This window comes from Falco rusticolus, chromosome 5 (genome assembly GCF_015220075.1).
Source record: "Falco rusticolus isolate bFalRus1 chromosome 5, bFalRus1.pri, whole genome shotgun sequence".
In the NCBI taxonomy this organism is placed as follows: domain Eukaryota; kingdom Metazoa; phylum Chordata; class Aves; order Falconiformes; family Falconidae; genus Falco; species Falco rusticolus.
In genome coordinates, this window is record NC_051191.1 from 79,489,128 (window position 1) to 79,505,409 (window position 16,282).

The following is a 16,282-nucleotide window of genomic DNA, read 5'->3' on the forward strand; positions in this document are numbered from 1 at the left end:
AATGACAGATCATTAATAATCTGTAATACACAGGCTTTCCATCTGCTATTATTGCTCTCAGGTCAGTTGGCCCTAGCAAAGCAGGAAGGAAATAGAAAGCTTCAGTGAACACGAACAAAAAAGCTTCTATAAGCCTGCAATGTATCCACGAACTCCAAGACTCTGTTCCCTGGAAATGCAAAAGTTGGCTCTGCTTATATTTCAGTTTCTACTAGTAAATTCCTCCCTTCACAGGAAAGGCAGCAGACATGCCTTTTCTATACAAAGCTCTCAGACTAAGGCACAGCCTTGAGTGCTTTTGTTCCTGAGAAGGGATCTCCTCTCAGTCAGAAACCCCTCTGTACCTCCTAAAACTATTTCTCTGCTGCAGATAAATGCAAGCGTTCCCCCGCTTCAGCTGTTTCATGTGCATCAGGCCCCTCCAGCTTGCAATTGCATTTACAAGCTGATTTCAAAAACGGAAGATCACTGGCGCAATGAAAATCCCTCTTAAAATGCATGTGTGCTTGGGGCTACTTACATGGGTAACAAAATCATAGTTTTAGTCCATGAGTTAACAGGAGCAATACCATGTTGCTGTTGCAAGTATTGTACCAATCTTATCTAATTAATGTTTAATGTGATTTTGAAAAAAAAAAATGCAATGACATATGAAAAAACATAGACTAGTTTACTGTTTTATAGTGTTTACTAGTTCACATAGAAGAAGAGGTATAACTGTTTTCAAAACACTTAAAAAACCTTCTTGTATCAAAATGATGATTTGATTTGACCTGTACCATGGAGAAAAACAGGGTTTGGGGGGAAATAAATAAATAAATAAATAGTTTGGCAAGAAGCCCTAAAGAGCTATAGACTTTTTGCCCTTGCATGGTGCACTGCGGAGAACAAGTCACGTGCAGGAAGGGCAAACCCTACCCCTTTCAGCTTTTTATAAGTGAGCTGACGTGTTCTCATAAGGAAGTACAAGGGGCACTTTTTTTTTTTTTTAATTGCAAGTGGAGTGACCTTCTTAATGAAAGCTTACAAACATATGTTTTGATGAAAGACTGAAAATATTAAACAAAAGAAGGAAACTTCAGTTTTCTGAAGGAAGTGCTGTGCTTGCAAGGCTGGCTCTAGCAAGACAAGTCTAGCCACTGGAGGAGGAGGACAAAGAATTGATATCAGCAGGCACCAAGAGTTGCTGGTGCAATAGACCTGGAAGGTAATAAAACCCCTCTTTTCTTCTCTGAACTTGGTTTCTCTTGTATAATGTTTGGCTGTCTATAAGCCAGCACAAGACTCTCTGAATCTTAGTTGTATATGGATTAAATGGTTATATTTATCATCATTAACTTAGGTATTGAACAATGTACTCTTGGGCTTAGCTGTGGTGTGAAAAAAGGAAAGAACTGCCCTGGGACTTTTGGAGCTGCCATACAAGCTTTGCTGCTGTTGGCTGTATGCTTTTGAAAGAAGAGATTGACATAACCTGCCAAGGAGAGCAAAGACATTTTCTGCTGACTACACTACAGCTAGTTGTGGAAGGTTGAATTTAAAATTTGGGGCTAACCCAGTGTATTCCTGCAGACTTAAATCCTCACCAGCCGATTCATACAAGTTGGCCCAGTTCAAGCTGGGTCACCTCTTGCTGGTAAGATGACTTCATTTACAACTGAAAGAAACTCTGATCTGAGCGGGTAAATTTGGTGGAGGTGATTCAGCAGGTGATATGCTCCCCTGAAATCATCAGTAAGCAGATCTGTTATTCCCTTTTTGCTCCCAGATCTTTGCTGCACAGTGACAGCCAATTTAGTCTGCTGGAAGTCATAAATACATGCTTTACCATTTCTGTTGGTGCTGAAAGCCAAATAGTGCATCACTTCTCTTCTAGAGGCTGAGTCTCTGGCAGCCTCTCAGCTGTGAGAACGTGGGAAATACTTCTGGACAGCCATAGACTAGCAGGCAACCTCACTTCTGAAAGACATGTAGACCTTTTCATATAGCATGTATTGTATTTGTTGCATAACAGCGCTCATGAAAAATCTGTTGCCACTAGGGATGTTTTCTTTGGCATCGTAGTGTAACTCTGGCTTCACTAATTATGTTGTGTCCTATTTAGTTAAGATTCAATAAGGGGCACATAATCCTTCAGCTTGCAAGTTACTGCTTTCCATCCTAGAGGCAACTGTATTGCAGTACCACATGGAGAGGTCCTTTCTGGTGGGCTTCTGTGTGAAACCAGCTTTCTACAGCAGCTGTACAGTTTAAAACGGTTCAGCCTCTCTTGCACAGACAATACTTTCCCAGTAAGGGTTTTATGAAAGTGACTGACTCAATATACACATATTACTTCTTCAGCAAAGTGTGTTGCTTACATACTAATGAACTCTGGAGACCCACGATGGTTCTGCTTTTCTCCACTAGAGCTAGCAGTAAGTTAGAATCATCGACCCAGAGGATCTAGCTTGAAATGCTTGGAGAGGAATCTTGACCTTTGCTTCCCCTTGCACAGGAGTCTCCACTACCACACGCCCCAATCTGCTCCTCTGAGCAGAGATGAAGGGAAAGACCCACACCTGGGATGAGGCAGTAAGGTAAACATTGGTGCTATTATTGTCAGTGCCTTTCTCCAGCATTGCCTCAAAAATAAAGTGTTTTATTTAGAGCTGGCGTTGCACGCAAGCAACCACGTTTCTGTCTCTGCTGGTTGAGAGAGAAGCATCAGATGAGGCTTAAATAGCTTGGACTAACAATCCAAGGATTATTAGTTAAGATGAGAGGAAATGGCCTCGAGTTGTACCAGGGGAGGTTTATCTCGGATATTAGGAAAAATTTCTTCACTGAAAGGGTTGTCAACCTTTGGAACGGGCTGCCCAGGGAAGTACCTGAGTCACCATCACTGGAGGTATTTAAAAGACATCTAGACATGGTGCTTAGGGACATGGTTTAGTGGTCGACTTGGCAGCATTAGATTTATGGTTGGACTTGATGATCTTAAAGATCTTTTCCAACCTAAATTATTCTATGATTCTATGATGATTTTTCAGGGGCCTCTTTCGCTGCTTTGTCTATTCAGCCTTTCAGGAAAGGCAGTGCCTCTTGCTGCAGAGCCATCTGCAGCTACCTGCGCTTCCCTGGGGTCTGCTAGCGCTGGTAAGAATGTATGTGATGGGAATGTGGCCAAACAACAGGGTCAGCACTGACGTTGCCTCTGCTTGGTCAAGGTCCCTAAGCCTTTTGGGGGTAAATCTCAGGGCTGTTCATGTGGCAGGGGACCTTCCTGGGGAAGAAATAGTGGTAGAGCTTGTCTGTGCTCTGGGGGCACCTGAAGAGGAAGGACAGGAGGCACTCCAGCGGGGTTTAGGAGGAGAGGAGGGACTGGGAAGGCACGAGTGCAGCATCCAAGTCTGGGCTCAAGCAGCATCTGTGGTGAGCATGAGCCAAGAGGACTTGTAGAGTTAGCTGCCATGGTGGTTGGCAGCTATACATGCAACTATATATTAATAAATAACACCAATACAACAACTGTCGAGAAATGGCATAGCCAGGACACCACTTTGTCCAGTTTTGCCGAACACAGGCCTATAGCCGGACACCCTCCAAATCAACAGTTATTTCATCTAAACTTGAACCTCCAGGCTACACTTCCTCCTAATAAACATTAAACAGTCACACTGCTAGTTTCTTTTTTATGGTTTTATTTCCGTATCCTGCCCACTCAGCCTTGTATAATAAACTTCTCAAGCTTTTTGTTGACTGTCATTGCAATTGGCTCAGGATGGTGCTACAGTCTGGGGGGTATTTTTGTGGACTTGTGCAAGTTTAGTCAGTACTGGTGCTCAGAGGCTCCACAGGAGAGCAGGTTTTGTCGGTCATGCTGCTCACAGAAGTCTGTCTGTGTTTTTGCCAAATTTCTCCATCCTGGCAGACAAGCCTTGAAGTGGAAGGAGAGTTACAGCTAAATGTACCACTATGAGCACTGGCAGTTCAGTTTCCATTTTCTGGGAAATAGCATGTGGATGTGATATTTGGCAATAGGAGGAAAAGGTCTGGAGGAGAGTAAAAAAGGAGAGGGTAACACTGCTCCCTCAGGGCCTGCGAGCTCCAGAAGATAAATAATTTAGGCCAGAGTTTTTAAGTAGACAGAATGAGACCATGCTCCATAATCTGATCCTCCAAGTTTCTTTTAATCATCCTAGGAAATAATATGCACATTTGGGTTTTAGCAGGACTTCCAAGTACTTGTCAAACTGACTCAATGCTTGCATTAAAAAACGTTCTTTATAGAAACTCATTTCTGAGAAAGAGAGTTCATGCAAAGCCATTTCTGCTTCTGCAAAAGGTCCCGCTCATCTCTGGCGCACAGCAGACAGGATATTAGAAAAATAACACAGTTACAGTATGAAAAAGTAAGTCTAAAGACAGACCTAAGTCACCAATTAAGATTTAAAATTTTCAAATGAACTGAAAATCAAGTTAGCTACTGGAAGTCTTCTTTATAAATGCTCACCAGCATGTGGTGGTACCTCCTTTTCTTTCTATCTGTAAGTAATGGCATAAATGAGCTATAAACTGTGACTCCTTTTTATGCTTCTTCAGCCTGTTGTATACACAGGGGTGAGGCTTCTTACCAAGACATCAGTGCTCAAAAATGGTCCCAGTAAGGAAGCTCCTTTACCACATTTTTACCAACGTAATTTGTTTCATTTCTCAGAGATTCCCCATCAGAGCGAGGTTCAGGCTTAGCTGTACAGCTGCATCTGATGTGCTAGTGCTTATTTGATGTTACGTACTAGCAAGCTGTAATAAAACCCTACCTCCTGCTATCAGTCTGCACTTAGCCTCGTTTAGGAGACCAACCTTTGAACTGTTGCTTGATTTTTATCTGTACAACCACCTTGGGTAGGACTGTTCTTAATGTGTAAGTAATAGCTCAGTGTACAGGGCTGTAAGGGTTTTTACTGCTACTACTGGTAATCCTTCTTGCTGTTTATAAATGAATGTTTGTATTATTTTCTATAATTACTTTATGATTTATATATATACATAGTATATGTATTTTATATTGTTATTTATATTTTTATATTAGTGAAAAACGGGTACATATGAATGTTACACCTATAAAGAATACCCATGCTGGGGAAGGCTATGCTGTTTTAAGTAGTATGAGTGTCTGATCAGAAGGGTGAGGTTGGGTCTTTCCAAGGAGAAGACTGATTTTGAATTAAGTATTAAATAACGAAAAATAATTGTATAGCCTTTGAAATTTTCTCTCTATTTTTGGGCAAATTTTAAAATGAAATAACTGCTTGGTCTGGATTCTGGAGCAAAGGGAAATACCTGTTCCTGGGCTCATTGACTAGCTGAAGGGATTTGCTGTAGCCTTGCTTTCTGTGTAGCAGAGACACCGAGAAATGCAGTACCAGCGTAAAACACTCTTTAGGCTGTTCTGGTTTGCACTGGAAGATGGTCTCAAACAGCTACAGGTCACGGATTTGCTCCCCTGCATCCCGGGGGTAGTACACGTCAGCGCTCCCTTCCTAGGCACAGCAACGAAGCAGCAGCACCCCCGTGCCTGTTTTGCATCATTTCAGTTTTCCTTTCTTTTCTCTGTATCTCCAGCTCCCACTTCTTTGTCTCCACTTGGTTTATTTCTTATAACAGACTCTTGCTGACTTCCTGCTGGGCTTTTAGTTTCCCTTGCAAGGTCATTAAAGCTGCTTGTGAGAAGACACAAAGCTCCTGCTGACCTTTTGAATATCTCAAGGCAGCAACCAGCAAGAGAAAGGGAACTTGTGCCTTCTCCCTCAGCCTCCAAACTGCCCCAGCCATGTCCAGCAAACAGGCTCTCACCTTTGCATGACCTTGTGAGCAAGAGGTCTTAGTGCAGTGCTGGGCCTTTCACAGGACAGGGCTTCTGCTGAAGCCCAGGAGGCTGTTCGAAGGCAACACAGTTGTGTGTTGGTGTGAGAGCAATGTTGGTAGCACACTGATGGATTTGGTTGTTGCTGGGGGGTGTTTAAACTGAGTCAAGGACCTTTCAGTTCCTTGGGCCCTGCCAACAAGAGGGCTGGAGGGGTGCGGGAAATTGGGAGGGGACACAACGAGGACAGGTGACCTGAACAAAGGGCTATTCCATACCATATGACGTCGTGCTAAGTATATATAAGCTGGGGGAAGAAGGAAGGGGGGGGGGGGCATTTGGCATTACAGCATTTGTCTTCCCAAGTAACCGTTACGTGTGATGGAGCCCTGCATCCCTGGGGATGGCCGAACACCTGCCTGCCCATGGGAAGTGGTGAATGAATTCCTTGTTTTGCTTTGCTTGCGTGTGGCAGCTTTTGCTTTCCCTATTAAATTGTTCTTACCTCAACCCATGAGTTTTCCCACTTTCACCCTTCTGATTCTCTCCCCCACCCCACTGCGGGGGGAGTGAGCGAGCAGCTGCGTGGGGCTTCGCTGCCAGCCAGGGTTAAACCACGACACCCCCTACCACACTGTTCCCATTCTCATTTCTTTAATGACTGTCCTAAGGTGAAAGTGGAAGTCAGTGATACCCCTTGCTAAAGGTGAGTCAGTATCCTGTGGATTTTCGGAGGACTAAGATAGTTTATACCAGGTGAAAATCTGGCACATACGTATATGACTTATTTCATCCTTATACTTAATAAAATAAAGTTTTAAGGGGATTAACAGATGGTTCCTAGCTCAACAACTTGTAGTTTTCCAGAGTTTGAAGGAAGCAGCTAGTAACTTCAAGCCTCTGCACAGTAAAGACAAGTGATCTGGAATTACGGTGCATCCTGGCAGTCTCCCTGCCCCTGTGCCTTGCCTCCCAGCACCTGTGAGGAGACAGGGTACCCAGGTCCCTTCATACACCATCGCACCCCCATTGCTGTGCCTGGAGACCCCTGCAGGATCAGGCTGCACGAGAAAGCTGCCTCCTACAGAACAGTTGTCCTGTTGTGAATTAGGAGGGGTGGCTTGCTAAATTAAAAATACATGGGGAGCAAGGCACCCCATTCCCACTGACTCCTTTGGATTCAGGGCATGTGAGGTGTGTTTAATCCCAAATGTGAGTCTCTGTGCTTAGGATTTAAATCCTGTTGGCTACATATCAGCAATAGCATTACATTCAACGTGGCGAGTAGCTGAATGGTATTCTAGACAGGAATAAATGAGATTAAAATTGTTTCTGTCAGGCTGGGGGCATAGCGTGAGTGAATTTGACACTTTTTTAAGGGCAGTGGGGACAGGAGCCTCCTATTCTGGCTTGTCAGCACTAGAACTCTAGCGATAGGTTCCGGATATGTGCATAGTCTGGTTTGACTTTGCATGGGCAACAGAGGTGTTGCCCACAGCCTGCTGTCGGTGGTCAGGGTTGCCTGCTTAAACAACTAAAACCTCACCTGGGCTCTGGAGAAGACTGATTTTGGGGAACAAAAAAAGCACAGCAGCTAGGTCACTGCATCACAGCTGATGACTCCTGCTTCTTCATCTGGTTGCTCTGGCTTCCTAGAGGCCGGGTGGCAGACAGGTCTAGCGCTAAGCAAAGATTTAAGAGGGTTTTGCACTCTGGCTTGATAAGCTACAATGTGTAGAGAAACAGAAAGAGGGCAAAATGCATGTGTGTGCTGTGGGATTCATATGTTTATTTGAACAAAAGCAAGTTACCCTAGGTAAGTGCCACCACACCATCCATTGAATGCAGTCAAATGCAAGATTGTTGATTCAGGTCCCCTAAAGTGAAAGGACAGTTGAGAACATTACGATAGGTAAATACCATAGTTTTTCCTAATGTTTGGGCTAGTTCTTGTTTGCTTTCCTACCTAGAGTACTCAGGTCCTGAATTTGTCAAAGCTTCCACTGAAAGAACAATTTTCATGTACTTAGATGCTTGCTCATTTGAGCTGCAGTATAGGCTTTTCCTTTGCAGTGCTTTGATGAATCATTTTTCTTTCCATCCCAAGAACCAGTGATTACTGTTATGGGCTTTCTTCTTCTCATGCACTGCACCCTGACCATTGAGTACTCCTTGAATTTCCTCATCTTTCCTGTCTAAGCCACCAAATGCAGTTAAAAGCAACGTATCACATCTCTTGTTCCTGTTCTTTGACGGCCTTGATTGCTACTTGAGGTATTTCTCTGTAACCAAATTATCTTTCTAGGAAACAGCGCTTCTTTGGTTCCTGGGTACTGCAATATTCTTCACACCACTGAGTTTTATAAGGTATTTGGTGAAAAGTTCTGTAGAAGTGTCAAGTACTGGTTGGTATTCATGAAAAACAGGCTTCCATAAGCCATTAAAACTAAGAATATGTTTTTGCAGGAATCAAGATGTCTTCACCAAATGACGTCAGTATGGAAGAAATACCACTAGAAGATGATGAGCGAGACAGCATAGAATACAAGATCCTAATGGCCTATGCCCAGCGGCGGTTGTCTGTCAGTAAATATGGGAAACTTCTGAAAAATGAGGCTAATGTTCGGAAATCATCCTCTTTAACTGGGAGAAAAGTAAAGACTGACTATCAAAGAGATAAAGATGGACTAAGTCAAAGATTAGTTTATCAGGGTCTTGTGCCGCAACAGCAGAGCAAAAATCAACCAAAGAAAACCTACTTGCCAGGATATTGTATACCTTTTTTCTGCAGCAGAGCAAAGCAGAAAAAGCCCCCTGAGCAGCCATTGCGCCAAGGTTGCACAGCACATTTCTCCATTTGTGAGGCACAATCTGAGAGCGTTCAAGAATGGAATTCTCAGCATCAGACAAGTATGTTCTTGTTCTTTACTTTTGCTGTTTGTCTTTATCTCTCTCCCTAAATAGCTGAAATGGCTTGTGGCCTGTGGAAAAGCAGGAGGAAGATGGTGGTTTCTTTCACTTTTTGGTCACCTCTTATGCTAGCTTTATTGGTTTCCAATTAGGAAGGCAGATTGCTAGATCTTCAGTAGTGCTTGCACACACAAGATTCATGCTTGTGACTGGCTTTTCTGTTTTCCATCATATGGTGGTATCATATAATTGCACAAGTTGTTTTTTTTCAAGCATTGCCTTTTTCTTTTCTATATCTGGTTAGAAAGAAAACACAAAACACTGGTCAGACTGAAGACCTCCACACTAAAATCAAGGAAGGGTTGTTTGAAGGCCCGCCCATTCAAGGAACTTTATCATATGATAAACATTCCACACTAAAGACACAAGTGCTGGATTCTGCTTGAAACTGCTGCCAAGCAGCTGGCAGTGACCAGCCTCAAGCACAGAGCAGCCGCAGCCTATGTCTCTGGATCACGTCTCATAACCCCACCATGTAGCTAAATGGAAACAGTCTTCCAGAGTCATCTACGTCTCTTTTATATGTTGCTATTATATTAAGTTTAAACCTGCCCTCCTGTGTGTTAGGAGAAGAGGTGGTAGGTGGCTGTAATCCACCCAACACCCAAGGTTCCCACCCACATAAACATCTTGTACCCCAGCCCCAAAGCCAGCCCCACGCCAGGTGCTGCACTGCAGACAATAAGGTTTTCCCTTTTCTGCTCTGGATGATAACTAATAATTTTTCATACAAGACTGGGAGAGGAGAATGAGGTATTCCCATTAAGTTGCATATACAGCATATAGGAAGTTGCCATATTGTTTGCATCTGCATAAGGTAAGGGGTGGTTTTATTTGTCCCAGCTTGATACTGTTGGTGTCACAGCAATTGCTCTCCCCATTCAATGCATTTAAAGATATTTCTAAAAATCATTTATCAGTGACTTCTCCAGCCTAATGTCCCATCCCTGACCAATTTAACTGTCCTGGACCAGCTCCTACCCACCAAGCCCAAAACTCTCCTTGCTGCCAAATCCAGTTCTGCCTCTCAAGGAAAGCCCCTGCTTCGGCTTAGTGCCTTTTGCTAGGGGGAAATAACTATAACTTCCCATTGTTTGGATGCCAGGAACATATACCTGCATCCAGATATCTGGTTTCATGTCCATTGTATTTTCACATTGCCAAGGAAAATGCTCGAGAGTTTGGGTGCAATCACTTCAAGGCCCTGCCAATACATTGGCATGTCCCTGCAGCATGGGTGGCAGCATAGCCTGGAGGTAAAAGCTCCCCACACTGGTTGTTAACCTCCCTGGGGATCCTGCCTAACTTCAGATCTGGGCTTTACCTGCCTTTCAGCAGATTGCTGCACCAATTCCTAAAACATTATTAATGTTCTTTATCACTTACACTGCTAACAGCTGCCCTGCAAGCTTGGCCAGGACATTCTGGAGCAAATGGGGTGCTTTTGGGGATTACCATTCTAAATTGAAGGCCTATTCAATTTAAAACCATTTGGCTAATCTGAGGTTTCCAAAGCCATGAACAATCTATCCCCTTCCTAGAAGTTTAGCAGCTCCCTGACGAGCTCTGCAGGCAGGCAAGCAAGGTGGTGGAACTGTCTTGGGGTTGATTCACCCACCTTGAAATGCTGGTTTCGTTGGCTGCATTAACCCCTGCTGCCCTCACAATAAACCCTGCTTATGAATTTTACATGTGTTATGGGTCAGACCGCTGCTGAGCTTGTCTCGATTCTGCTGGTCATGTGGGACCTGCCACTTGGCAGTGGTGGTAGGGAGATCAAGTTTTGCATCCCAAGCTTGGTGAGGCAAGTCGTAAGGAAGAGCACCCTTCAGATGAAACAAACTTGCAACAGCTCCTCCTGCTCTTTTTGCTATAGCAGGATCCCTGCTGGAGTGCCCTCACCAAGCGATGCCTTCAGCTGGTAAGGGTCCTGAACAAGGTCATTACAGAAGGTGGATAAAGCCAATCTGGTTGCTGAGTTCTCCCAGTATTCACGTCTGCTTAATACAACAGCGTCAAGAACACGAGAAGCTTTTTGAGCTAGAGGTGCCTCTGAAGTGAAGTCTGCTTCTCCTTTGCTCAGGGTTAGCCTGTGAGAACAAGGAAAGAAGATTCAAATACAACATCTCTTCCGAATCTGGACCTACAGACAAACTAATCATGGGCAGTACAACTAAGGTCCAAGATTCACAGTCCCATAGAACAGTGCTCTCAGGTTTCTTAATAACGTGGTGTGCTTCTGGCTTGCAAGGATGCACGCTAGTGAGCAACACTCACACTTGCTTCTGTGTGGCCTCTGTATAGCCAGCTGCTGCTCACATACTAGAGAAGGGTTGTGCTGCGTTACTTGCTTCTATAAATTATTACCAGCTGATCTCAAGCAATAGCAAAGCCCCAGCATGGGGAAATGTATCTCTTGGTATCCTCTGGGCACTTCCACCTCAGGGGGCATGTAAACAAGTAAATCACTGAATTATTTCCTGGAAAGATTAATTGCCTTCTTTATTTCCCACCTTCCTTCCCAATGAGGTGAAACAGCAGATGTCAACCACATTGCAGACAAACTTGCCAAGCTTGTTACTTCCAGATCCCAGGAATCTCATTCAGATGTATCATTCAAGACAATGTATCATGCCCTGTCTCAGGAACAAGGCAATAGCAAGCTTACTGATGGAAGTGAGGGTAAGGAACATGGTAAGGGTGAAAAATTTTGTGTTCATGGGCTACAGTACGTCAGGTTGGGATTGCACACTGGGGTATTTTCTCTAGGCGCGATGAAGCACTCAGGACTCCTGCAGTAAGATGCTGCAAAGAAGGAAGCTTGCTCTGCTGATTCTTGCTCTGTTGCCCACATTTCAGGGCTGCCCTTGCAGTCCTTTAACAGGTCCTGCCTGCCACTGCCATCAAAGGGAGCATCCTTTAAAACACAGAGGTGTGACATGAGAAAAAGAGGATGAAGGCAGTGATGTAAGGTGACAAAGCAGTGGTAGGAGTGAGAGGGCTGGGGGTAGAGTAATACACTGGGGCTCTAAGGCCAAAGACCAGTCATTGGGGCAATAATGTCTTGGTCAATCCCTCTTTGGTGATGGAATAACACTGCTTAACAATCTCTGTTAAAAATCTGAACTGCTTGCCTTCTATGACATCTGTGGAGATTTAGTTTTAATGCAAGCTTTCTAGGGATTTCTGGTTACAAGAGGGATCCTGCCATACTTACATTTTCTTTAATCTGGCAAACCCAGAGTTTGTCCTAATATGTTGCAGAAGGTGTAATTGGTAATGATGAGGACATCTTTCCCCCCTAATTTTAAGTCTATTTTTGTGGGCTTCCGTAGCTGTTCTTTCGTTGTGGCTTGTTATCAGACATACCTCAAAGCCCAAAGGGCTGGCGGTGGGATGTTAAAGCCCCTGCTCTTGCCCAGATTCTTAACTGAAGCAAAACATCAGACAGATGGAGAAAAAGTGATGTTGTCGTAACAAAAAAGTTGCTTACTCCACACAAACTAGAACAGTGAGCTTCAGCTTAAAGCCTGGATGCACAATTCTGAATCCACATAGCAGCTGTTTTCATGATGAAGTGACACAAAGGCTTTTGCCATAGTTTGCTGTCTGAATCCTACTAGCAGGCTGTGATATTTACATTACTCTTTTCTTTAACAGGTGAAGAAAAGATAATACAAAGAATAGTTTCATTGCTAAGACAATCAGGGGACCAGCTAGAAGAAACGGTAACTCCTTCTGTTTTCAGGAGCTACACAGGCTGGAGTGTGACAGATTACACTTCTCTCGGGAGTGAAAGTTTCGTAACCTAGCACGCTCTGTCTCTGTCCTGAACTTCTCTTTCCACACTTAGGGCTTTCTGAAACCTTCACTGTTCATCCTGAAGTCTTTCTTAAGACCAGAGGACTAGCAGAGATCTCTGTTGGGATGTTGGAGGAAGGCAACAAAAATGTTATGCATTTCAAAGAGGAGTCACTTACCTAATTCCCATTGAGTTTCATGGGATGTTGAGCACTTGACTGACTCTGAGGAACTCTTATGTTTGCATTAAATTTGTTATACAAGTTCTTCCCAGTGGAGGGAGAGAAATTCTACAGCTTTGAGAGCTGCTGTAGGGAAATAAATCTTCTGAATGCATTTTGAAAGCCCTGCCCAAAAGCTAATGAAGAACCCCCACATGAGTCCATTAGTGGAAGTGGATGTTTTCTCTATTAAAAAATATAGGTATTTGCTCCCTTTACTCCCTTCTTTAGCTGCCCCTTCTGATCTATAAAGGCACCAGCATGGAGGACGTGCTCAGCTCCTGCAGTAGACAGGTACCCAGATATAGTAAGAAGCATCACAAAGATCCTGACTGAGCAAAAGGAGCTTAGCATGGCAACTGTTGCCAGCACTTCTCATGACCTTGCCTTTACTGTCATCTTCCCACTGCTCCTGTATTCCCATGTCTCCCCACCTGCAGGTCTCAATATCAGTGTCACACTTGTTTTGCTTTCTCTCTCTCCTTTTCTCATTCAAATGCAAAAAACCTTAAGATTTTTTCAAGGAAAAAACATAGAGCCACCTCTAGAGCCTGAAGGAGCAGCTTTGTGGCAAGGTGTGGGGTTTGTGTGTCATCTCTTGCATTCACCACCACAATAAGACTACATTGCATGCACTACCTAGAGATGCTGTCCTTTCCCAATGAGATGGGGAAAGCAATTCCAACAAAAGTGGCTCAATTTAACCTTATTCTTATTTTCAGATCAAAAAGGACAAAGTTTTCTATCAGCATTTTAAAGACATGCTGTCCTACACCTTCTTCAAGAGGATCACTGATTTGTTCCTGGAGGATGTCTCAGCAGGCTCAACAAGTGAGCCAGAAGGCCAAGTACAATGCACGAAAGTTGCCTTTATAATGGAAGTTGCCACCAGACTTACTGCTGTGGACAACCATCCTATGAACCTGGTCTTGGGCTTCGGATCAAAGTACCTCAGAGAACACTTCAAGCCATGGATTCAGGACCAGGGTGGCTGGGTACGTGTTTTGCCTCCCTTGACTTTTGCATAGCCTAAAGGCACCTTGAAGCAGTACGCTTTCACTGTACTAACACGGAGCAGATGCGTATTCTTTAACACAGCGTGTATTCCAGCTGTGGAATTACTTGCTACAAGACATCTTCTATACTACAAGTTTTTTGTTTACATAGGTCCAAAAATCAACAGGAGACAGTCATGGAGGGTTGCTGAGTATAAAACACCATTCCTGGCATAGACAGTCTCTCTACCACAAATAGCTGAAGGCTGGGAGAAACACCAGGAAACGTCATGCTTGCCCTCATCCTATACTTCTCCCTAGAAGCGTGCTGTTCGGTGGTAGGTTCTGGAGACAGCATAGTAGTTCAGCAGTTCATACAGTCTGCCCTTACAGCGTGGTATGATTTCACTTTCCCTGTACACAAAAGCATCTGTTTATCTTCAGATCCCCCTTCAGAGTCAGCTGTGCAAAGTGCTCTTTTGCCAGCAGCGGTGCTGAGCTGCTGCCCTTCATAGCTCATTTACCCGGGTTTGCTGGGAGGCACTTGCATCAGAGATCCTAGTTCTTTTGTGCTTATGGAATGAATGAAAACCTTCAGCAGCTGTACAGCCTGTGTCCATTAGAAATCTATAGCATGTGAGGTCAGGAAATCCTACTGGCAAACCTACTGACTGACCTCAGCAGAGCTGGAATTAAAATCAATGTCCTTATTGCTTCTATAATTTCAAGTTCTCTTTCTATGTTACAGGAGAAGGCTTTGACATCACTGGATCAGGAAGAAGTAGAGTAATCACGACTGAATTAATTCTTCAGGGTGCAGGAGCCTTCAGTTAAGGAATGTGCAGGATCTTACCACAATCAGATGTCAGAATGATTAGTAGCTACGTATTTTTATTTTTCCCATGGAAGGTTGGTCTGTTGCACAGGTAACTCTGATGGGTACAATTGCACTTCCTTAAAGTTGGTGTTGATGTAGAAGGGTTCAGTGAATATGAAGGCACCTTCAACTCCCCTGGAGCATTCAGCCCCACGGACAGTGATTTTAGGTACCTTTCTGAGTAGAGGTGCTTGCTACTACTCCTATGGATGGATGTTAAAGTGCAAACTGGAGAAAAATAGCAGCGTATGCAATCAAGAGCCGCTGGACTGTGATCAACCATCACCAATTGAGGCCAGTGGATCATATTGGTGCCAACTGTTATCAATTTCACAGTCTCTTGTCAGAAGACATATTGCTGTCAGTCTCCTCTCCTTGCCTGCACCCCCTCCCCCAGCCCCCCTTCTCTGATTAGATACCCAAAGTACTGATGACAGGAGGGTCGGAACTAGATGATCTTTAAGGTCCCTTCCAACCCAAACCATTCTATGATTCTATGATTTTATACTTCTGAAAGGGATTGAGTAAAGCTAATGAGGGCTTTTTACTCCAGTGCATTCCCCATTCCCCCAAGAAAACAGACCTGATCTACCTACAGATGCTTTTAATTTGAACTCTTCTGTTTTAATCCCCTTCAAGGCACAGCACAGTAGATAATGACTTTTACAGCATTGTTTTGTCCATTAACGTGGAAGATACAAACACTGTGAGAGCCTTATAGTCCAAGAAATTTAAAATTTATCCTGCTGTATGAGTTTTCCTCCTTATTCAAAAGGAGGTCAATGCTATGTGTAATCTCAGGGATTTCTCTATAAACTGAACTGGCCCTTCAGCCATTGGAAACAAGTGATCTGATTAGAGTTCTTGAATCTGTGTGCGGGGCAGTGGAAGGAGTATCAGTGCCTCATTTAGAGTAGAGGCAGATGCCAGTGAAACTGTTCATGATTTTGAGGCTTGGTTTGTGGCCCATTTAGTTGATTACTTTTAGATTTCCATCCCATGCAAATGCCCGGTGGAGAAATAGGGAACTCGGAACATCGGCTGAAGCTGTAAAACCATGGCATCGCTTCTGTGACTTTCCAATACAACCAGGTAACGTTCCCTGAACAGGCTTTCTGCCTTTCAGTAAGATACCCTTCCATTACGTGTGCTCGTTCTGTGTGTACAAGTACATTAACTACAAAGATTGCACGAAGAAGTTATCTACAAATCACAAATTTGAATGAAAGTGATACAAAGCGTTTTAACCGGATGTGGAAAATATGCAATGCTATCAAAGATCAACTATTTCTCTAATAAACATTGAACTTTCAACTCATGTGTAGCAAACTCTGCCTCTGTTTGGACATGTATGTGTGAAACAAAAGACGGAGAAGGTGGAAGTGAGTTACCTTTGTTTCCCTTCTTCAAAGGAGCTGGGAAATACTTGGTATATCTCTAGACTGTAAATCTAAGATTCCCTTCGTTTTAAGAACAACCACTCTTTCTGATCACATCAGATGTCCCCAAAGGGGGATGATTTGTGGGGGAGAGACAAGAACTTAACTCAAAAGTTCAAAATGTTCTTCTT

At 43.7% G+C, this 16,282-nt stretch overlaps 1 protein-coding gene across 4 annotated transcripts; it reads left to right on the top strand.

Annotated features, from left to right (window-relative positions):
* Positions 1–870: 870 nt before the first annotated feature.
* BCL2L14 (BCL2 like 14) lies at positions 871–16,030 on the top strand. 4 transcript variants are annotated; one of them, XR_005104615.1, is made up of 8 exons: positions 871–1,207; positions 1,343–1,636; positions 8,315–8,758; positions 11,348–11,512; positions 12,479–12,546; positions 13,563–13,835; positions 14,008–14,173; positions 14,584–16,030. XR_005104615.1 is itself a non-coding variant. In XM_037390236.1 (6 exons), the coding sequence occupies exons 2-6, from the start codon at positions 8,323–8,325 to the stop codon at positions 14,623–14,625; spliced, it is 984 nt and encodes a 327-aa protein (XP_037246133.1). In that variant the 5' UTR covers positions 871–1,207; positions 8,315–8,322; the 3' UTR covers positions 14,626–16,030. The 4 variants fall into 4 exon arrangements, 1 of the variants encoding a protein (XP_037246133.1); XR_005104614.1 differs by lacking the exon at positions 1,343–1,636; XR_005104616.1 differs by lacking the exon at positions 1,343–1,636 and having other exon boundaries at positions 11,348–11,500.
* The last annotated feature ends 252 nt before the right edge of the window (positions 16,031–16,282 follow it).